The sequence below is a fragment of the Alternaria conjuncta genome (assembly GCF_024043145.1).
Source record: "Alternaria conjuncta strain BMP 0040 chromosome Unknown scaffold_18, whole genome shotgun sequence".
In the NCBI taxonomy this organism is placed as follows: Eukaryota; Fungi; Ascomycota; class Dothideomycetes; order Pleosporales; family Pleosporaceae; genus Alternaria; species Alternaria conjuncta.
The window spans coordinates 527,490-550,050 of record NW_026250107.1 but is presented as its reverse complement, the minus strand read 5'-3'; the positions used below and the strand labels follow the sequence as shown (position 1 = coordinate 550,050).

General features: G+C 52.1%; 8 protein-coding genes across 8 annotated transcripts; 5 read left to right on the top strand and 3 right to left on the bottom strand.

Moving 5' to 3' along the window:
• Nucleotides 1–632: 632 nt before the first annotated feature.
• J4E85_009763 (uncharacterized protein) lies at nt 633–2,903 on the top strand (the record flags this gene model as incomplete). The annotated part of the gene is made up of 1 exon (XM_051473981.1): nt 633–2,903. The coding sequence occupies one exon, from the start codon at nt 633–635 to the stop codon at nt 2,901–2,903; it is 2,271 nt and encodes a 756-aa protein (XP_051322385.1).
• Nucleotides 2,904–3,197: 294 nt separating this feature from the next.
• On the bottom strand, nt 3,198–4,801 carry J4E85_009762 (uncharacterized protein; the record flags this gene model as incomplete). The annotated part of the gene is made up of 2 exons (XM_051473980.1): nt 3,198–4,268; nt 4,391–4,801. The coding sequence occupies 2 exons, from the start codon at nt 4,799–4,801 to the stop codon at nt 3,198–3,200; spliced, it is 1,482 nt and encodes a 493-aa protein (XP_051322384.1).
• A 1,287-nt stretch (nt 4,802–6,088) lies between these two features.
• Nucleotides 6,089–8,149, bottom strand: J4E85_009761 (uncharacterized protein; the record flags this gene model as incomplete). Its single annotated transcript, XM_051473979.1, has 4 exons — nt 6,089–6,625; nt 6,678–7,089; nt 7,147–7,273; nt 7,327–8,149. 4 exons carry the CDS (start codon nt 8,147–8,149, stop codon nt 6,089–6,091), a joined length of 1,899 nt encoding a protein of 632 aa, XP_051322383.1.
• Nucleotides 8,150–11,055: 2,906 nt separating this feature from the next.
• J4E85_009760 (uncharacterized protein) lies at nt 11,056–12,251 on the top strand (the record flags this gene model as incomplete). The annotated part of the gene is made up of 2 exons (XM_051473978.1): nt 11,056–11,767; nt 11,827–12,251. 2 exons carry the CDS (start codon nt 11,056–11,058, stop codon nt 12,249–12,251), a joined length of 1,137 nt encoding a protein of 378 aa, XP_051322382.1.
• A 164-nt stretch (nt 12,252–12,415) lies between these two features.
• Nucleotides 12,416–13,308, bottom strand: J4E85_009759 (uncharacterized protein; the record flags this gene model as incomplete). The annotated part of the gene is made up of 2 exons (XM_051473977.1): nt 12,416–12,636; nt 12,693–13,308. The coding sequence occupies 2 exons, from the start codon at nt 13,306–13,308 to the stop codon at nt 12,416–12,418; spliced, it is 837 nt and encodes a 278-aa protein (XP_051322381.1).
• A 1,171-nt stretch (nt 13,309–14,479) lies between these two features.
• Nucleotides 14,480–16,292, top strand: J4E85_009758 (uncharacterized protein; the record flags this gene model as incomplete). Its single annotated transcript, XM_051473976.1, has 3 exons — nt 14,480–15,097; nt 15,195–15,200; nt 15,309–16,292. 3 exons carry the CDS (start codon nt 14,480–14,482, stop codon nt 16,290–16,292), a joined length of 1,608 nt encoding a protein of 535 aa, XP_051322380.1.
• A 1,115-nt stretch (nt 16,293–17,407) lies between these two features.
• On the top strand, nt 17,408–18,583 carry J4E85_009757 (uncharacterized protein; the record flags this gene model as incomplete). Its single annotated transcript, XM_051473975.1, has 1 exon — nt 17,408–18,583. The coding sequence occupies one exon, from the start codon at nt 17,408–17,410 to the stop codon at nt 18,581–18,583; it is 1,176 nt and encodes a 391-aa protein (XP_051322379.1).
• A 2,047-nt stretch (nt 18,584–20,630) lies between these two features.
• Nucleotides 20,631–22,448, top strand: J4E85_009756 (uncharacterized protein; the record flags this gene model as incomplete). Its single annotated transcript, XM_051473974.1, has 1 exon — nt 20,631–22,448. The coding sequence occupies one exon, from the start codon at nt 20,631–20,633 to the stop codon at nt 22,446–22,448; it is 1,818 nt and encodes a 605-aa protein (XP_051322378.1).
• Nucleotides 22,449–22,561: the final 113 nt, after the last annotated feature.

The following is a 22,561-nucleotide window of genomic DNA, read 5'->3' as shown; positions in this document are numbered from 1 at the left end:
GGTGAAGGCAGAGAGGGACTTGGGTGAGGCTGTGCAACACGTATCCTCGCTTTGGTGGCATCCAAGAGCTGCAGTGACGCCACCGCTGACGCCTTGTGTGACCCGACGGCATTGCCAACGCATAGCCCTTTCAGCACTCAGGTAAGTAAAGATCTGTGTGAAAGCCGCTCACAGTAGTCGAAATCGACAACTTCGCAGCCCTTCTGCAAGGGCTTTCGCTACCAGACCTGCAGCAGGCAGACGTTCCACGATATCGCCGCACGACCAGGCAACAGGCAAGGCTGACCGGTTCTCTTGGCTGCCTACATATAGCCTTGTGAAGTACTTTTTGCTTGAATCTCAGTCCACCTCCATTTTTCCTTTACGGTTATCTCTTACTTGAACAATCGGAGTGGATCGGGACTCCCTTTATCGTTCAACTGCTTCGATAATACGGTGAAACGAAGCCTCAGCTCACGCTCGACTAGCACGGCTCCCAGCTTCTCTTACTGCATTACGCTCTCACTTCTTCCTCAACCCACTCAAAGCCTTTCCTCCCCCCACCCACTCAGCATACCATTACAGTACTTCAAGCAAGCCGATCTCGAAGGACATCCGTCGCCTCAGTTCAGTCCGTCCCAACAGCACTCGTCATGTGCGACTCGCCCACTGAAGAAGACGCGCGCGCTGAGCAGTTGGCCTACTTGCGCCAGCTCATGGCTCTGGAGCAACGCAACAGAGCTAAGCGCGAGGCTCGCTCTCCGTCCGTCTCCTCTTCATCATCCGAAGAGGATAAGCCAGCCGCAAAGAGCAAGTCAAAGACCAAGACCAATGGTGTCAAGCACGTTCTTGTCAACGGTAAAGGTCGAAAGCAGGCTGAAAATGGCGCCACCGATAACGACACCCCGGAAGACAAGCCCGAGGACGAGGAGCTTTACAAACCAGGAATGAAGAACGGTCTAAAGCACTTGTACTCCGGAAAGGAAGACAAAAAGGGCCGCTTTCAGTGGCAAGAGGAGATCCCCGAAGACCTTGGAGAAGCCGTCGAGAACGACGAGACCGCGAAGTGGGCGTTGCTCGTGCGGAACGTCAAGGTTTACAACGATCCCCGACGAGTATTGTCTATTCACTCGATTGTCGTTCAGAGCCCGCTGCTGAAGAAGCTGCTCGCTGGTGTACTGAAGAATTACCCGGGTGTCACCGTCGGCCTCAACCGTCTCGAGTTCCAGGGCAAGTTTGAGCCACTGATTCATCGATGGACTGAGTTACAGGACGCTATTGCCAAGCTTGGCGACGAGACAGAGGATAAGCGCACGACCAAAGCCCACGCTGAGTTGCTCCAAGACATTCTCACCAAGGAATTCAAGAGTATGATTGATACCTCCCAGGACATGAAGAACAAGAAGGTTATGACATACGAACATCTTTGGACACTGTATCAACCTGGAGCGACTGTTTTCGCTCGACAGGACGGTCAAGAGACGGCCATGATTTTGGTCGAGACGCGTTATGGACAGGATTGCAAGGGTGCACCCTGCTTTTGGCTGACGTGCAAGTATGTCGATTGGGATGGCGCCAAATTCGGTTCCAACAAGATCAACCTCTCCATCGCCGCCTATACCGGTACACGCGCCATCACCAATCTGCGTGTCTACCCCATCGAGTTCCATCCCGAGGGCGAAGCTATCCGCACTCGCCTTATTGAACGGGGTGCCAAAGCAGAAACTCTCGCTGGTCCGAACTATAGAGCATACCAAGGTGTTGCATGGAGGCAGGGTGGATTCGGGAACAAAGACAAGTACAACGTGAAGGGTCGGATCATCATCGATACCTACGGCTGGAATCGTTTCGACCCCACTCATTCGGTCTTTGTAACGCCACTGAACCAGAAAGATCCTAGCCCGCCACCAATCCCGCCTATTCCGGGGCAGTACGACGAGGAAGAGATTGAAGAGTGCCAGGATGAGTTCGAAGACGAAGACGACAGTGGCATGCCCTTAGATGGCGCATTTGCTGACGAGGACGATGCAGCCAAACACGTGCCGTTGACAACTGAACAAAAGCTGATCTGCACACCTCTACTTCGTGGTTACAGCCTGAAGAACAAGCTTTGGCTGAACTTCTTCGTAAACTGCGTTAAAGACATTGAGTGGCAAGACGACGCTTTCGATAGGTTGGTGCTCCCAAAGAACCAGAAAGAGCTTATCTTAGGCTTCACGGAGTCTCAACGGAAGTTCCGCGATACATTTGACGACGTGATCGAAGGTAAAGGCAAAGGCATGATTATCCTACTCTGCGGCCCACCCGGCGTGGGTAAGACTCTCACCAGTGAGTCAGTCGCCGAAGAAATGAAGGTGCCTCTTTACATGATGAGCGCTGGCGATCTTGGCTTCGATCCTAGGAAAGTAGAGACCAAGCTGCAAGATATTCTCGAGATGTGCAGCCGCTGGAACGCGGTCCTCCTCCTCGACGAAGCCGACGTCTTCTTAGAGCAGCGCTCCCTCCACGAGCTTGAGCGCAACAAACTCGTCTCCATCTTCCTCCGCGTCCTGGAGTACTACGAAGGCACTATGTTCCTGACAACCAACCGCGTCCAGACCTTCGACCCAGCTTTTCAATCGCGCATCCACATTTCGCTCGACTACCCCGGTCTCACCATCGACTCCCGCAAGACGGTCTGGAGGAACTTCCTCGATTCGTCGTCGCAGGAACACACGATTTCCAAAGCTGAACTTACGGAACTGGCGCGTATGGACCTGAATGGACGGCAGATTAAGAATATCCTCAAGATTGCTAGGCTGTTGGCTAGTCGCAAGGAGGAGAAGCTTAGTCGGGAGCATATCACTACTACCATGGATGTTACCCAGCATCTCCATAACGAGACGCAGTTTAGTGAGCGTACTAAGGGCACTTTGTATGGCTAGTGCGGGAGGAAGAAAGAGATAGGCGGACGGATTGGCTTTCAATCATTCATGGGTTATTGGCGAGCCTAGACATCAAGGAAGTCAAGAGAAAGGCATGACGAGACATCTCTCGGTATTTGCAAGGGCTGTAGCGCCCTCTTAGTTAGGAGCTATGAAGTTGGACATACGTAGAAAATGCTACCCAATGACGAAATGAAGAATGTGATTGATGATAAAGTAATGGTTGTATCAAGGAGTGTTGACACATTAACGTGCAGTACCCTTCCCATCCCCAGTCGTCACACCACCATAGTCTCACTCCTGAGGACCCCAACGACTGCCAACCCAGTCGTACGCGTCCTTCAGAAACTGCTCTTCATTCTCGTTCAGGTAGTAATCAAAACCGTGCCGCACTTCATCGGTCCGAACATACTTCAATCTGTTGGCGGCGTCTGGATCTGACACGGGCTTCTTGTTCAACTCCCGAACGACATTCAAGCAAAGCGTTTCCTCGTCCTTGAATCTATCGCCATAGAGGTCGTGATCCTGGAGCGTCTCAACAAACTTCTCGGTGTCCGTGAGGGGACAGTTGGTGTCATTATGGCCGTGATAAATGTAGATGGGCGGAAGGAAATTAGCATCCACTCTGTTTGCGCATATTTCGGCTCTCTCGATTCCATCCATGAGAGTTTCGTGGATGTTGCCTTCATCATCGACGCGTGGTTTCTTGTCTAGCGTAGGGTCTCCGTGCTGGCGCTGAAAGGACGGCTGCCATTTTCCTGTCACGGATAGGAAGACCGCGAAGGCCATGCCACGAGGAGGCGGCCTCCCTGTACAAGTTGGCACAACACCCCATCTCTCGAGTTTGAGAATTTCCTTCGCTACTGCTTCAGCTTGGTCTTTAATAATCGTCTGGTCGTATTTTGGACCCATGTAGGGAACGTCCTCTCCCTCTTTGAATTTGCGTTTGTAATGCGCAATCATGGGGAACCGCAAAAGGGCCGCTTGAATGGGTATCTTCATTCCTCCATCTATCGTCGCATTGAGCCACATCGCAGTCACGGCTGCATGTGCGCCTGCGCTTTCACCTTCGACGTACACTTGATCTTTGGCGATGGCGAGCTTGCCGCCCTTCTTTGCGACCTCGCCACGTAGCCATTCCTGCCAAGACTTGTTTTCATCATCTTTTTTATCTGTCCAGTCCTTCCCGAAGTAACCGTCCTCTTTATACCATCTGAGGAAATCGAATATTGCCTCGTATATGTCAACGTAGTTGCCTTCTGGCCCGAGAGGGTAGTTTGGTGCTATGATAATGGCGTTCTTTTGCCTGGCTCTGTGAACAGCAGTTTGCGAGTACCAAGGAATGAAGTCAGCAGCGCCGGTGCACTGTACCCACGTTAGCATGTCCGAGTCAAGATCTAACACCCAAAGTGGTTTCGTACAAATCCACCGCCATGGAACATCCACATAACAGGTGATGCATGATCCGCTGATAATTGCTTCGGTACGTAGATTGCCGCCGTGAGAGGCTGCTTGTCCCACCGATCCGAGAACGAGTATTGAGTCTCGAAAGAGTGAAACTTTTCCTCATTGAACCAATTTTTGTTTCGATTGAATACATTATTGGGCGGGGCTGCTTGGTAGAAGAAGTCTGCATGGGCCTCCTCTGGAGTAGGCCACTCGAGTAGTTTTGTAAGCTCCGCGCTGAGAGAATCACGATATTTCGATGCTTCTTGTCGCGCTTTTTTGATCGTTTTTATAGCCCCAGGTGGATAATTCCACTTCGGCAGTCCCTCAGAACCTGCTAGAGCCCCCGCCAATTCTCCATTTCGCTCCTTGTTGCCGTCTAGTAACTCTTGAAACTCCTTGGAGGGCGCATCATTTGGCCCCGATGGCACATTGAACTTCGAGGAAGACATTAATAGTTGATATGTATGTTCAGATTTGTGTTTCGAGAGTCGTCGATGTGGTTTGGTTGAGTTTGCCTAAGCTTCGAAAGGTAGTATACTGGTGTGAAAGTACGACCGTGTCGATGTGCTCCTTATATACTCCTGATTGACTCACATCTCCTCCCAGTCACCCCCGAAGACTCACAGTCGACGCATATAGCCACCAGTCAGCCCACGTTCGACTCTCGAGGAGTCAAGCCCACGTTGATGTGCCATGTCCACCAACTGCTCTTCGTACGTGGTGCCATGTGATCGTGCACGGCGGCAAGCCGTGCGTCGTGACTCTATCGCTCGGGTACCGTCATAAAAGTACTTCTCGTAACACGTTGTCGGGTGTGAAGTGTAACACTGGATCCAAGGTTTCCGTTTCTCTCGGCATATAGGCCCCTGGTTGTGACCGCGACCATGCCGTGGGGGACTGTATAACATCGAGCCTCCGGTATCGCTCGTGGGTGTTTGTTCCTTTGTTGTCTGTCGCAGAAAACAAGACTTTGTTCATCATTCTTGTTGTAGCTGAGGTCTGAGCTTGGACCAACTATTGTAGCTTGAGTTGATACATATGATGGCTGACGAGAAGGAGTATGTTCGCTATTTCGCATCACCTTTTCCAGTTATGAAGCAAGACGACAGGGCTGGTGATGTGTTTGTGAACAATCAATCACCGATTGGTTCTTCCATTCCAATGTGTCATCCGAACGTCACGGCCTTTCTTCCACCCAACACCCGCTTGGTCTGCGATACCGTGTGAGCTCGTAATGTAGCGAGAGGTATTATGACCGCAAAGTGTTCAGCTTCTAAGTCGCGAATGGAGCATGTGTGGCATACGAGGAGTTGCAAAGGTGATGAGACGTGAGATCCGACTCCGCATTGGCGAAGGTCGGCATGGGTGGTCAATGCTGAAGCTTCCCATGTGAGGCCCCATTTTCAGTAGACGCGTACGGGAGGAGCGATCTCTTGCGGATGGCGTTGTTTGGGTGTGACAGGCAGACTACGTAGCGTACCGTTGTGTAGGGAGTTCTCCGCATTCCACCGGACAATTAGTTCATACCCCAAAATGTATCTTTGTTAAGCGCAGAGGAGAGCAATCACATGACAGCATTACACATGAATCAGTTTAAGCGTGTGAGCATCTCACGCTGGGGTATTCATTCCTCGCTCAGAGAGCTTCGTGTGCTATTTACACTAACGAACGCATTACATAGTCCTATGCTAAGTAGAACTGGACCTTCAAATGATCTGACTAGTTTGGATCCGGATTTACGCAGTCGGGACAGCGCCAGTAGCGTAGCCTTTCTCGATAATCGGAGGGGGCTTGGGCACATTTCGGCGGAGAACCGTCTTGTTGATGAAGTAAGGCACCGACTGGGTGATCTCGTAGTGGAGGTACTGCTTGGTGGGCACACTGAAGACCTGGTCCAGTTCTTCAAGCGTGAGCTGCTTGGTCTCTCGGACGAAACAGAAGATCATAAACCAGGCGATCAAGTTGAGACCAGCGTAGAATCCGAAGGCGCCGGTCTGCGTCATGACTGACACCATACGAGGGAAGGTGAGCGACAAGACTCCAGCGAAGGTGTTGTTGATGCACACTGCCCAGGCCATTCCCTGCTCACGCTGAATGGTAGGGAAAACCTCAGCAGAATACTGGAATGCGACTGGCCCTTCTCCGAGCGAGTACATGATTGTGAAGAGGTAGATGAATAAGACGATCGGTCCGAGTTGAGCGGCTTGACTACCACTGTGGTTAAGGAGGGATAAACCGCCAGCCAGTAGGAAGATGCACATGAAGGGGAAGGTCTAGCACACAGTCAGCACAAGATTAGTCGCGCAAAGGTTGGGAAGTACTTGCCCACATGCAAAGGGTCCTTCGTCCCTTGGTGTCGATGAGGAACAGAGTAGGAATCGTGGAGACGACCTGAAGAGCTCCGTAGCCCAGAGAGGCGTACAAAGCCTGGTCATCGGTAAAGCCGACCTGGGTAAAAATGGTCGAGCTGTAGAATGAGATGATGTTGATACCACACATCTGCTGGGCAATCATGACAGTCGAAGCACCGTAATTGGCACGCCTAATTCGAGGCACGCGGAAGCAGTCCCACATGCGGTCGAAGTAGCCAGCTCCACGTGCAACGGCTAGCTCGGTCTCATAGATGACGTATGAGTAGTAGTAGTCGCGAGCAGCAATGATGGGGTGTGCGCGCAGTCTGGCCATTGATCGGTAGCCTTTGGCAATGTGGCCATGCTTCATCAACCAACGAGGAGACCTAAAAGTGTTTGTCAGTATATGCTTGATATGATTGAGCGTGATGAATTTCACTTACTCTGGGCAAAAGAAGATGCCAATCATGAGGATAAAGGATGGGATGAAAGCAGAACCGAGTTGTAGACGCCATGAGATAGCTCCAGTGTCCTTGACGATGACATTGGCGCAGAAACCGAGGAAGATACCTGTGGATAGGGGTTAATAACATATCGTCGACAACGCGGATGGTACAACTTACCAATGACAACCCACAACTGCCAGAACATGACCAGGGCACCGCGAATTCGGTGAGGTGCAATCTCAGCAGAGTAAATCGGGACAGTGGCGTTCTTTGCACCGATTCCAATTCCCATGATGAAGCGCGCAGCAAAGAGCCCTTGCCATGATTGCGCACAAGCGGAACCAATGGGGGTGGCAGTCAGGCAGATAGCGGTGACGAAGATTTCTCCACGACGACCGAGGTACTTGTTGAGAGGGTCGACGATGAAAGCGCCGATGAGACCAGCAGTCAAGAAGATGATGGAGTTGATAAGTCCGATGATCCATTCGCCCCTGTCCGATCCGAGAAGACCAAATTCTTCAGGGAAGGACAAGTTGGCTCCGTTGGATCCAGTCTGGTCCCAGCCCTGAGTGGCGGCTCCAATGGCACACAGACCAATCGAGTACCACATCATGGTGGGACCGAACCACTTGTGGTCGCGCTCGTAGATGAGAGCATCGCGCTCTTCCTGAGTAAGGTCGGTGAGCATCTCGAAGCGCTCAGGATCACGCGCGATAAGGGCGGCCTTTCCGAAGAGAGCGGCGTGCTCCTCCAAACCATGGGTGGCAGCCCATTGCTCGGCAGCGCCGACACACTCGGCCTTTGACTGGCGGGTTAGAGGGTTCTCGATGATGTTGTGAGCGACAGATTCGCGGCGGGCGCCTGTATCCGCGATGTGCTCTGCGGTGGGCGTGTAGTGAGGCTCCTTCTCGTTGGCCGGGTCGTAGGCAGCTTCCTTCTCAGCAGAGTAGGCTACTTCCTTGTCAGGAATGTGGCTGACGCCAGTGTCCTTTGCGTCCATGGTGGAGTGGATGTCTCGCAGGCTCCGACGTTAGTAAGACAAATTGCAAGGAGTTGCGGAGAGCAGTGGAGTGGAGGTAGAGAGAAATGGCGGGGGAGATGAGCAGTCGATCTTATACCTGGGGGAGTTCGGAGTGAGAGGGAGGCCTAAAAGTGGAGCCTCAACGGCGCACGCCAGCTGTAAGAGGTTTCCGACAGGCACCTGGGTTTTTCCAGATTCTCTTTCACTGGCACCACCGTCGCGGCGGTCTAGCACCCCGGGATCCTGGCTCGCGTCAGCCATTGAGAAACAGCCTTGGAGGAGGGGGTTTCACGCGCTAGCGCTATCGTTCATGAGGATCCCCACTCCATCTCTCCCCATGGAGTAAGCCTCCCCAAGCGTGCTGCGGCTATCTTAGCCACGCTTAAGGCCTGGGGCTTGGCCCTCACCCCAAAGCTTCGCGCAGGCCGACGTCTATGACCTCACCCTCCGCATTCTCGACCCCATGTGATTCCGCTAGCTCAAGCCACCGCGTTACATTGCTCGGCTGTCTTCCGAGCAACCGTCACGCCAGCCCGCTCTTATTCTGGAGGTTGGTGAAGGGCGCTGTCAGCTCACCCTTACATGTTTACCGGTGTATCTTGCGTCGCACGGCGCACGAGGCGCAATCGCCGTCACAGTAGCGCGGCAGGTATCCCGTACTCGTGGTGTCCCCGTGATCAGTGCAAGGCTTCACGTTGCATGTGCTTGGTGCGATCGAGGTGTGCGGCTTGTTAAGCTGACGCTGCCCAGCTCCGATCGGCGCCCATGTTGCCCTTCCCGTCAGCCGCCTGCATACCGGCACATGTTGGCGCGACCACCGAGGCAGGGAGCAAGGCGCCATTGTACTGCCGCCAAAGGTCCTTCCCGTTGTTTCCTTCTCATAAATGTCAGCCCATCCCAATCTCCGCCAGGATCACGACTGCAATCTATCTGGAGAGGTGTTCGACAAGTCCAGAAAATGTAGGAAGTCCATCGCATTGTCGCCTCAACCAATGGACGACGTCGGTGGCAAGCCTCGACGAGACCAGCGAACTCGATAGCGTACGCGCGGCGATGTCTTGGGCACCTTGAGTCTCCTTGTCCCAACAATCCAAGCCCTCGCCAAAGCTTGGGACGACATCGAGCCCGGCCCAACTGTCAGAATTGTGGGCTTACGTCTCATTCGTAGCGATGCCTTCTTGTGGAGACTACTCCAAAATTTTCTCCAGGTCTCTCCAGGATTCAGCGGGTCAACACACAGACCACGGAAACACTGCTCACGTGCCTGTGTTGCAACCTCGACCGCGCAAGACAAAGAAGATGGGATGCGCGGCCGACGAGCATGCCGGTGCTTTTGCCGCAAACAGAGGGACCAGGTACCGTCTTGCGAGCAGAAGCAACCCGCGGCTACTGGCTGTGGCACAGGGTCGCAAACGGTAAACTCATTTTCCTAGTCTTTCCTTAGCGCATAGAATCACACATATTCACAGATTACTAGTCTTTCCAGCGTCTGTTAACCATCCTCGCACTATATAGGCGCGATATGCACTTTGTGTCTCGAACCTATGAGGCTCTTGTTGAAGTGGGCCTCGGTCGATTGCAACGCTAGACATTGTCTGATACCCTACACTATAGAGCCGTTATTCTCTACAACCTCCAGATTGCCCACTTTAGACGACTAACTAGCGATTTTTCACTAATCACACTCGAGCCTTATTAAAAGTTACTCTAACGCCCTACTAGTTCCCGCTAGCCGCAACGCTGCGTTATCGATTTCGGACATGACCGACAATACTCTAAATGCAGTCACTAAAGCTATCGCCTTCTCACAGCTCTATCTGCATGCTCTAGACCTCGGCCAGGCGGTGTGAAATCGAGAAAGAACCTTCCAAAAAGTAATGCAGAAACTGGTACTACACCCAAGCCCGTCCGCTGCTTTCGGGGTTCGCGTTCGAGGGACTATGGGTGTGTACATTGGTGGGCTGGTAAGTCGATAACGGTGGTTCCAGTCCGGTGCTTCTAACTGGTTGTGGAGAACAGCTGATGTGGGCACACACGCAAATTGAAGGCGTACCGAATGCGTGTTGGTTGGTTGGTCTGACGGCTACTATTTGAGCAGGCAGCAATTCTCAGCTGTAGTATACGACTAAATGCATTGCAGGGACGACCGAGCGATGAGTTTTTTTGAAATGAAGGCACTGGGGCAAGCTGTGAACAACAGTACTTCTATTAGTCATAACCCAAGGATCGAGCTCGGTAAACAATGTCCATGGTCTACACCATATCTCCTTGCGCTCATTTGGCGCTGCCAACGAAGCTTTTATGTCCATTGGAGTGCGCTACTCTCGAACACTCACACAGGGTATCATTTCCAAGCTTGAAGATTTCCGTCAACGCCATACCCGTGACCTTGCAAATCGTTCTCATGATACAACATCGCCATGCTGTCCCTTACGGAGTATACAAGATATTGTCTATCGCGACTTGGGATAGTACTAGAGCCTGCTTCACCTCGGCTGTCAATATGACATTGCCAGTGAATATTTACAGCACTACGAGCGACAATGCACGGACCTTGAAGAACTCTCACTGCGCGCACTTTGCATTTGGGTTTTCTATTCCGAAAGTAGTCGCGCATTCTGTATGGTAAGCCGAGCATGGAGAACGCCCAATTCGACAAGAATAATCTCATAGATTCTGGAGATGATATGAAACTTCAAGTAGCGCAGCAAATTAGCGATCGAGACGGCGATAATGCTGTCGAGCTAAATCAGATCTCCTCGGCTGTGGGCGCAGACATATCCAGATCCGCAAACATCCAATATAGCTCATCTGCAGGTACTACAAGATTGAATGGGTCACAGGCGACTTTTCTAGAAGACTACATTCACCGCGCATACGAAGACATGCAAGGATTCTCCGACCCCTCGCCGCGCATCTTCACCAGATCTCCAGGACCTGAGCTCCAACGCGGCCGGGAGAACCGTATTGTAATCTACCCCGGATGTTTCAATCCACCACATGCAGGTCACGCCGCGCTTCTCTGGCACACCTATCTAAACACGGATGCGAATACCATCGCAGTCATGATCTTTGCTCTCAGTGACGACTGTCTAGATTTCAAAGATCATGTTACTGACAACAAGGGTAAAGCGTTCATACTCTCGCACTACCAGCGCCGCGAACTCTGGAAAGACGAGGTGCTAGGGAGATTCGCGTGGGTATTCCCAGAGGACGATGACGACAGGTTGGACATGTTTATGGCAACAGTCAAGCGGTTAGCGAAGTTGGGTGGCTTCAAAGTCTCCTTTCCAACGCTGTACGGAGGCGACCACATCACCCAGAAGAGTATGGCCAACGGACTGTGGGGTTGGGATGGCAGGACGTGCGTTAGCAGCGATGTCACACGACCCATGGACTTTGTGCCTGAAGACGGCAGTGGCCTGCTACAGTTGGAAGAATGTGAGAAGTGGAAAGAGATGAAGAACGAAGGCCAAGAATGGACAGGCAAGGATAATGCAACTCCAGATTGCTGGCCGTGCTGGCCGTGCTGGCCTTGCGCCAAGATGCGCAAGGTCTTCCCTGAGGGTGTCCTGAAAAATGGGTCGTTCTCGTTCGGTAAGTCTCCTTTCCGGTGTTGCTCGGTCGTACCTTGTTGCTAACGTATGTACAACCAGACATAAGGGCTTCAAAGCACCCGCTCGCGACTATCTTAGCCCATTGTCACTTCACCAAGAACACACTTCAGTGGACACGCTTGACCCGCAAACGCGGCTACATCATCTTCATCCCTAGCAATCGGAACGCCAATCCTCCTTCTCCTACGGCTTGTCCCACAATCAGTGCCACGGCGATCCGAGAGTCACTTCTGAAACTTGAAGTAGCGACGCAGCAGTTTCGCGACGAGATCAACTACACGGTACCAAACGGTGCCTTGCTTTGCATATACATGGGCTTGGACCGTCTTTGGAAGGACAACGGAACCTATGAGCAGTTGATAGGCGGCAAGCGTTGTGAGGACGATTTATGGTTGGAAAAACTGAGGAAGAAGCAAGCACACGAGGATGGAAATAAGCTAAGGCGAAGGTCGTCATCTCTTTGAAGGCCATGCCGCGGGTACTTGGAATTGATCGTCTATGCGCGCATCACCGAGTACTTCTAGAATAGCCTTGAACTTTTCTAGCATCTTGCATGCATGACTCCCATAGTCCGATGTCCACGACCTCACCATGATGCGCGGGCCCGATGGCCCTTGTAGAGCTTAACCTAGACGTCTTCCGTGCCCTTAGTCGACTGACCTCTCTTCCGCTCTTCCTCTAGCCGCGGCACTATCATCTTCATCGCCACAGTATTGTTCAACCTCCTCCGAATGCCCTCATCGATCACTTGGAATATCCGTTGCGTGCGGGCGCCAAACTCGTCAAAGGTGATTTCTTCGGTCCAGAGCTGCTCCATGAGGTATACGTATTCGTTCCAGTTGTCTGGGCCTAGAAGCAATGTTATCAGCGAGTGTTCCCGATAGTTTTGAGCAATAACCAATTACCAAGGGCTTTTTTTGTGCCTATCAACTCCAGAGGAACGACGTAGCTATGCCTTGGCTTTGGTCTGCTGGGTTTTGGTGGTGTCGCGGATGATACCTGTGGAGGCGCAAACATGCCGATGGGAGGCTGCGCGCTGATTTTTTGACCGATGTGATCATTTCCCTGGCTGCTCAGCCCGCCAGCTGCGTTATTATCTTGAGCCCCATCGTCTAGTCGCGGTCGTCCTCTCTTAGGGGTACCCAACGGCGGCGTATTGAACGACTTCTGCTGGCGTACTCGGCTGCCTTGTGAGGGGCCGGGAGCTGCCTTTGGTTGACTCGCGGATCTCTGTTGCTTCGTTGGCGGTATCTTTCTCGCTATGAATGGTGAGATGTCATCTGGAGAGCGAGCTGCCAGCGGCGCCTTCCTCGGAATGTTGTTTGATGGAATACGACTACCGTTCCAGCCCGTCGGAAGCGGTGCAGGCGAGACGTGAATAGTGTCTCCCTTAGTCAGAGAGTCATGTCGCTGGTCAGCGGAATCTGTATGACCACTGCCTTGCGTCGGTGAAGCCGGCTGTTTTAGATCGATGTTTCTTGCGCCAGTGTTAGGGTCGACATTGTGCTCGTTGCGCGACATGCTGAACGGAAGTGGGTGTTCTCGGCGTCTGGCTGTGAGATCAGGATATGAATTTTCGAATGGATAGTTGAGATGCGGAAAAGAAGGCCAGTGGGGTGGTGCCATGGGAGGCAGGAAGGCCTGGCCGCCCGTTGCATTTCGTTCGGACCTGGCTGGAAATTTGGACGGCAACATGTTTGGGGTAGGTCCGACGAATGGTCGGTGTTGCGAAGGCATTAATGGACCTGATAGAGGTCGCTGTCGCGTGTTCTTCATCTGCTCTTGCGCCATAACTGGGTGTGGAGGGTAGGAGTGATGGGTCTCGACCGAGATCTTTGTCGAATGGAAAGCGCGACGTTGACAATACCGCGCGGCAACGTTGCGCTCGCACTGATTGATAGATGAACTTTCGTGTCTTACTTCATAATATCCAGAAGTGTAGCCAGAAGACAGAGAGCGATTAGCGTAGGAAAATTGGAGGTGAGGGGCGCTTGCCGTGTTGGGGAGCAAAGCTCAACCTTAAGGAAGGTGCCTTCCATGTTAATATGAGTGTTACGTCACCAAAGGTAATCTGAAAATCGTTTCCAGCTAGCTTTTGATCTGCTGTTCCAGAAGATTTTAAGTGCAACGCCCTCTTACCTAGGTAGTCAAGTGAAGGTCCAGGGTCAATCGGTATGCGAGGAGACCGATGCAGCACCTAGGCAGTCATCACTCCCGCACGAGCCAAACCAAGACGAATTTGGATGCAAATAATAGTTTGATGCTCACTCAAAATACAAACCTTAACTATAATGTATTCGTGTGTCCCTCATACGACAGGAACCAGGTGTACAAGGTATTCACCTGCTGGACATTTTGACCTGATTATGAACGGCCGATACCAAACATCTTTGGCCGTGATTTTATGAAAGTCATCATCTAATACACCGAATCTCATCGGTGCGTTCTATATACATGGTCTAGAATGATTCAGGTCTGTAAGATGTGTCTTCAGGGCTAGCTACTCGAAGATCAGGATGTGGGTGTGGCCGCAAACACACCACGAACAATGAAGTATAGAGCCTTTGTTCGATACATTATCGACCTAAGACAAGGAGCATATAATCACAGAATACCTGGGGCTTTTTTGCGTTCTTGTGATCAAAACAAGAGCTACCTTCGGTACTGCGCAAAATAACTTTGGACCACATACATGGCAGATCCGCTGGCTTTACCTGACGGCTCGACGCAGAGATACAATGAGCTTTTCAGTGCACTACCCAACGACGATGCGCGGCGTGGATATTTGCTATTCTTAACGGAGTACAAGGGCGGGATTGATGGGGCTGGTGTGCTTTCACGGGTATGGAATAAGACGACATCCACGGCGCAACAGGAATACATCAACCGTGCCGCATCTGGGGCGGTCAGCCATGCGCCAGATCGTGAGATTGAGAGCGAAGAAGAGTCTTCTAGGGACACTCCTCAAGAAGTGATTAATGGAGGCCGTAAGCAGGCAGAATCGGGAGCCCGAGAAGATAATGTTCGCGACATACAAGACCCGTTGCATGGCGTAGCGACACCCGCTGAGGCCGAAAACCCGGAAGCATCGAATGAGACAGAAACGTCTCATTACGAGCCTAGTGATGGCGAGATCGCAATAGCAAGGGTCGGTCTTACCGAAGCAGATACTGGTAGAGCAGCACCTCCCCAAACGAGGAAGAGGGGCCTCGACGAACCACATGACGACGCAACGCAAGCATGGCGATGGTGCAAGACGCTGATGGACTCTCGTACTAGATTCAGTGGATCCAGAAAGATGCGCACAGTGGTATGCCTGTACGTGCTATGCGACGACACGGGTAGGATATTGAAAGTTAGTATCTTCATCAACTCCTACGTCGCTAAATAGTACTAACATCAGCTAGCGGAAGGTATGTAAGAAGATACGTTGTGGTTCGCAGAATATGGTGAATTTTGTCGAAGATGAATACAATATCAGTCGACAACTGGAGCTTTGTGATCATTGCCATCACATCCAGGCTGCCTCTCAAGAGGGTACGCTAATGTATCGCTTGTATTCTGATTACGCCGAGCACGGAGATCTCAGCGAACTTCTCAAAGTTTATTACCAGGAAGAGAATTTGGACAAACAAATACCAGAGCAGTTTATCTGGATGGTCTTTCATGCACTGGCCGATGCCATATGTACCCTAAACACGGGGGTGTGCGGAGAGACGCTCGACGAAGATAAGACAGCGGAAGGAGCAGACAATGGCCCAGAAGTCGGAAAGGGAAGACAAAAGACAAAGAAAAGAAAGCGAGGTGGAAACAAGGCAAGGAAGAAGTTCACAAGCGGCATGGTGCACTTGGATGTCAAGCCAGCGAACATCTTTCTCAGTACCGCCAAGGAACCCTACCTAGCGTACCCAGAATCTCTCCTTGCTGACTACGATGTCGTGAAGAGGATCTTACCAGCAACAGATGCTTTAGAGGGTAGAAAAGATTGGGGCACGAAAGGATTCCAAGCTCCAGAGATCATCGTAGAGGCCGCGCATCATCATTACGTCAATGCCAAGACAGACATTTGGTCGCTTGGGATGGTCATCTGGAAACTGATGCATACTACGCTCGGTAGAGAAAAGTCAGATCATATATGCGAGGAAAGCATCAGAGCTTCGTTCCAATTCGCAGAAGGCAATACGTTCACATCGACGGACATCCCAGGTCACGATGCGATGTATTCCAATGCCTTGCACCAACTAGTAATCGACTGTCTCCAGATCAATCCAGAAAAGCGACCAGGTTACGAGACTTTGAGAAAGAAAGCGAAAGCGGAGTTCGAGAGATCGCAGAGGCGATTAGGTCCGGTTTTGTCGGGTGATAAGATGGGTAGTGATATTGCCAGTCATCTCCGAGTTCTTAGGAAAGAAGAATTGGAGTATAGACTAGGGGATATGTTTGTGGAGCCTTTGAGCAAGAGGAGAAAAGCTCAATCGCATGTCGAACAAGATGTCCATGTATGACATGCGACCGACATTGCGAGATCCTTTCTACGAGGGACGTATTGGCGCTTGCCGAACTTCAGTAGACAATGTGACGCGTGTAGTTGTTGTTTGTCGTATGAGCCAGATAGTCTATTTTCGATGGGAGTTTCGGTGGTTCGACATAAACCGGCGATGGATGCATCCTGCGCGATGTTTTCTTCTTCATCAATCTCTCCACCTCATTCTGTTCTGCATCATTTTATCAGCAGCATACACTTTCGGCCGCTGGTACCTGCTCCAACACAGTGATCGCGGCAAGGGGCGCGGCACGAGCCAAGCTTAACCAACACACTAGTGTTGGCTTCATCACCGTCTTCCTACTGGCGAGGCTACATGACAAAGCGCCCAACGGCCAACACCCGACCGTTGTTGCAAGTACCGTGCACTGACCGAGATATATATAAAGTCGGCCGACAAGAACAAACCTGAAGCGTTTGCCTAGATACTCGCTGTTTGAGACTTCCAGGTTCAAACTGCGGGCACGATCATTGCCGCAAAAGCGTCGCATCGGCTCCGGAGTTACAACGCTCATCATCAATCGATTTTTTGATCACTTTCATCGAGCTGAGTAACATGGCGACTATAAGCATGTTGTTGTGCCTAGTCGTCTGCAGCCTGCTGGTTTTTAAGGTGCGGAAGCGCCAAATGCAGCGTGATGTAGGCGTAGTTGATAAAATGAAAGATGATGCTGCTGACAATTACCAGGAAGAAGACTGATATGCCGCACAGATGGGGTGCAAAGCACCGCGGAGGTGGGCAGCAAAATGGCCACAAGGCTTGGACCTGCTGCTCAAGGCGGGGCAACATGCAAGGGCGCAGACCATTTTACAGTTTTTCTTAGACGTAGTAGACTCTAGCGGACCGACGCATGAGCAGCAGTTGCGTAAGTCCATAAAGACACAACAAACCCCGCGGCGTTGACACTGCATAGTTGGAGCTCGCGGTATCAATACGGTTGAACCACGCAACATCGAAGAAATCCTCTCTACCCAGTTTGAAGGTTTGTCAAAGTTGGATGGTTAAGATGACCGCTGGCATTGACGTTTGTGGCAGACTTCAGTCTTGGGCTCCGACCCAAGCATTTTGCTCCATTGATGGGAAGCGGGATTTTCACCCAAGACGGTGCAGCATGGAGACACTCGCGGGCGCTACTCCGTCCCCAGTTCACTTCCAATCGCTACCAGAACTTCGAGGAGATGAAAAAGTCGGTCGAAAGCCTCATTGATCAAATTCGCCCCGACAGCATTGTTGATCTCCAACCGTTATTCTTTCGCTTGACCTTCGACACGACGACATTCCTGCTTTTTGGCAAAACATTGAGCTCTTTGCAAAGCAGTGACATTGCTGGACAAGAGTCTGAGTTTGCAGCAGCCTTTAATTTGGGACAGAATTACTTGTCGCATCGTGGCAGGCTGGGAGAGTTGTACTGGCTTGCGAGTACTCCAGAGTTCTGGCAAGCTTGCAAGACTTCTCATCGCTTCGTTGACGACGCGATTCAAAGAGCACTGGACAATGCGGAGAATACGGAACCCGAGAAAGTAGAAGCCGAGGACAGGAAGCATTATGTGTTTATCGACGCGCTCATCCAAGAGACTCGGAACAAGAAGGAACTTCGCGACCAGTGTCTCAATGTTTTACTGGCGGGCAGAGACACAACAGCATGCTGCCTCATCTGGACCTTGCGCTTGCTGGTCCGTCACCCTAAAGTTTTGGAAAGGTTACGTTCGGAAATAGAGGCAGTAGTAGGCCTCGGACAGCATGCGCCTCAGCCAAGTCGGGTGGATTTGAAGAAGATGAGGTGTCTTGATCTCATTCTGAAGGAGGTACTTCGCCTCTACCCATCCGTGCCGGTCAACTCTCGTGCAGCATTGAAGACGACGACACTTCCTGTTGGGGGAGGCCCAGATGGAAAGTCGCCGATATTGGTCAGGAAAGGCGAGGCTATCGGTTACTGCGTATACGCTATGCATCGACGTACAGACATCTACGGCGAAGATGCGCTCGAGTTCCGCCCCGAGAGATGGGAAGATGGAACCTTGCTGCGAGACGTAGGCTACGGGTATCTTCCCTTCAATGGCGGGCCACGAGTTTGCCTGGGTCAAGAGTTTGCCCTGCTGGAGGCGGGATATACCGTAGCGAGGTTGGTACAAATGTTCCCTTCCATGACTGTTCCAAAGGATGACCCTGTTGTCCCTACTGGCCGGGAAAAGCAGACCTTGACGTTGGTAGTTGCTTCGGGAGATGGATGCCGTGTACATATGCGCTCGTAGATCGAGACAAGTTCTCTCTCCACGGCACGCTTGTACACTCTGAGCCGTGCGACTACGAGAAAGGAAGACTCTGTTAAGTATAAGTGTGTTCATTCAAGCTCCAACCCATGATGGGTATCCACCGGAACGTGTTGCGTAGGCTTTCCCCGGGCTCTATGCCAGGCAATATGTTCTCTGTGCAATCCGATGGCTACAAGTCCGACTAAGGCCTTGCTGAGCATTTTGTCTCCATATTTCCCTAGCTTCCCAGCTGCTAAGTCCGCATGAATCTGCATCGCCCAAAGTAAAGGGCGCGGCATTATTTATGCTGAGGGTATATTCGGCGAAACGGCAGCGTGCTGCAAGACTGTACTTGTAGCGTGGAGGGTATAACGGCGAAGTTGTGGAGAGTCGGGCGCGTGGTAATCTTGGCGTGTCATCGACGACGGTCTGGGCTATCAGCGTCGGTCGAGGAGCGCGATGCTGATCTGTTGCAACAGATTTATGGCGGAAGACTTTCGGAAGTCGACGACTGTAAAGCTTGAGTGGGGAGGGTGCTTGCGACGGTCATGAGTCGACATCTCGACATTTCGTCTGCTATGCGTCGTCAGGCTTGCTCTGTAGCTTTGCTCCCCTTCATTCTGGTGGGCGTCCGTACCGTCCAGATGGTTTGATCTCGAGTAGGTAGTCATCTATCATAGTTGACCACGGAACACGGCCGAGGTAAGGCCTCGTTCGGAATGGCGATAGCCTCTGATCCTCGTGCTTAGCCAGGCGTTGTCAGGTCGCATGTTGGAGCACATGATGTGCTAAGCGGTTGCTGAGAGACTGAACACGTCCGGCGGTAGAAGGGATGCGTAGTAGTGGCGACTTCGCGTGGCGTGTCCCACGTGGGAGATGAGCAGTACCTGTGTCGAATCCGCTATCAAGCATCGCGACGCAATGTTGCGACTGATTGTACACGAGGCGCGCGATTGTAAGAGCTAAACCTCGATTGTGGGTCGCAGTCGATGCCGGGTCCATCGAGCTAAAAGCGCGTTCCGCGCTTCGGACGCGTGGTTTAGCGCCAAGCGTGGCACGTCTCCGTTCTGTCGCTCCCGGTCACCCTCAATCCTTCGTCCCCTCGCGACCAGCTGCCCGAACAAGCTGCGACCGTATACTGTGTACAGCTCGCTGTCACATCCGTTTCCGAATCAACAAAATTCCTTCCGCGATGGCACCCTCGATCGTTCCTGGCCTCGGCAAACTCCCCGCCTTCACGGTGCATTGATTGCTGCATGCGTCGCTTACTGCATCCATGGATGTCAGTCTCCACTCTAGATGGCGTGGCAGGCCTTGAGCAACATACTCACCTGATTGCGGCGCCTGTCACAAATATATCGCCTTGCTTAGCCCGCCTTGTGAGGGGGAAAGAAGGTTTTACTCAGGATGTGCTTCATGCATCGTTAGCACAAAGCTCATGATATCCCGCTTCTAGATCACGTTACCCTATCGTCGTGCGCTCGTGGAGGCGTTCAAAAACCACCGTCACAGTCATACAGCAACCTGGTTGTCACTTATGGGATCCGCACATGTTTTCAGCCGGAGGCCATTGGATTCTTACTATCGATACTACATGGCCAAATGTAGTTGCTTCCATAACAGCTCCGATGGGAATGCCACAACGGTCTTCATTAGTGACTTTATGAAAGGCCCGTCGCACCGAAACTACCACACAACGTGCAGGACACGCATGGCAGGATTTACGCTTGTAGGGGCACATATTTCGTCGCGCCAATAAACGATACGTGGCAGCGTGCCGCCCCACGCCGCCTATCTCACGGGTAAGATGCGAACTGTATTAGTTCCACTTGAGTTAGCAACTGTGGGGAACCTAGACTCAGCATGGTAGGCATCCAGGGCCTTGACGGGGCAGATGTACCAGAACGGTAAGTCACCTCTGCAACGTAAACGCCCCGTCCCGCATGGAATGGTTCAGCGGGGATGCTGGTTTTCAGGTCCCTTGAAGAACCGCTGTACCCATCTTGTTCCCACTTGTCAATTCGACTTGAACTTCATTCTAGCCCCAATGGCTTCCAGTAACAGCAATCTTTACTCAACGACCAAGTATCTGGCTCAAGAACGGACCCAGAACACCAAAGTTCCAGGTGGCAGTCGCTCAACCACGCTATCCGGAGTCAAAGATGCCGATTTCGTTGCAATCGGCCTTGGAGGCGCAAACATGTTGGCGATGCTGTGGGCCATAGCCATGGGCCGCCGTGCTGTCGGTGTTGAACTTCGTGGCGACCCGTTTCTAGGAGTGCACTGGAACATTCGTGAAGACATGTATCATCAGCTGGGCCTTATCGACAAGATGATGTTGGATCGTTACGGACTGGACAACCTCCCGAAAAGACTGGACGGAACACTGCTTAGTCTGGCAGATTTGTTCTATCATCCCATGACCAAATCTAGGGACATCATACCCGGAGCTATCATCGAGGGATACGAGAAGGAACTCCATATGGTCGGCGAAATCCATAACATTGAATACATCGACGACCGCTGGAAGAATGGCAAGCCGCATCGCACTGTCACCACTGTACCTCCGCCCACTATTCCGGAGCACCCGTGCCCGACCAAAATCCGTACCGATATGCGAGAAGTCCTCGACGGGCCTTCGACATGGCAAGCTGCGGCATTTTCCATCCAGCTTCTTCTCCGCCGCTATCTCGAGGCGCTCGAGAAGATTGATCTCAACGCTAGCAAGACGCCCAGATGCCGCCTCTTCACCAAACACCGCGTGGTACAGGACGGAAGTGGTCTAGTCCATCTTCCGTGTGGCCGTGTCCAAATTCGGATCGAAGAAGTTACCGAAGTTCAATATCACAACGACCTCCAACGAATCCGCACGCCAGGAAGCGACTTTATCGATCTCGGGGTTCCAGAGTTGTTCAGCATCGCCACAGGCATCAACTGCCGTGAAGCAGAGCAACTAGGCTTCCAGCAGCACGACGTACAAGTGGACCATGGTGACGGTCAAGGTGCCAAAGTAGCACAAGCGGATTTTGTCGCTGGCCAGTTCAACATCCTCGTCGACGGACGTTTGCGCCGTCGTATCGCTTCCGAATTTGATAAGCATGGCAATGAATCATGGGTACGGCAGATTGCTGTAGGCCACGAAGGTGACCCAAGGGTCTCCTGGCTCATCGTCGAGGTACCTGAGTTTGTCTCGCTATGCCCAGTCGAACGCGGTCTTGTCGGTGCCGAGACCAGCAAAGACTCCGCCGAGTACTTCGCAGCCTATCAACTGCTCCTTTACGACTACTACATCTCGCAAGCTTCTCTTGTCCTGGAAATCTCGCCAGACGAGCTCCGCCGAGTCGCCATGGTGTACGGCCCCAAACCCTTCAGCCTCGTTGAGCGCATCGGTACCGACGCGCGCGTTGCGACAAACGGAGTCGTGGTAGGTGATTCCTTCGGCAACGGCCATTTCCTCCATTCAGCAGGCGCAATGTGCGGTATGATCGGCCATGGATATCGTTTCCTAGAATACTGGCAACGCCGCGCCGCCGCTCACTGCGCTGAGTCATCTATCCGTCTTCTTGCAGACCGGATCAAAGCTGATACCGAGGCGCTGCTGGAAGTCAGTGCGAAGGAGTTCAGTCAAGCAATTCCCAGCAACTTTGGTGCGGAGAGGGGCAAGAAGGTCGCTGCTGCTAGTGGTATTGCGGAAGAGAAGCGAGCGAAGGTCAGCGCAAAGAGGGGCAGGAGGTGGGATCAGGCGCCACTGAATCCGACGGATTGGAGGAGGGTGTTTATGCGGAATGGGAGGACGTGGAGTGATAAGCTGCCGAGAATTGACGAGAGGCATCCAGCTTCGAGAGCTGAGAAGGCGAGGCTCTGAAGTGGGGAACATTAGCTAAGTGTTTTCCATGTTGGGAAAGTTTGGGATTCTTCTAGGTGTACTATCCACCATTACGCTGCATGAAACAACCACGCCGTCATAACTTATGAACT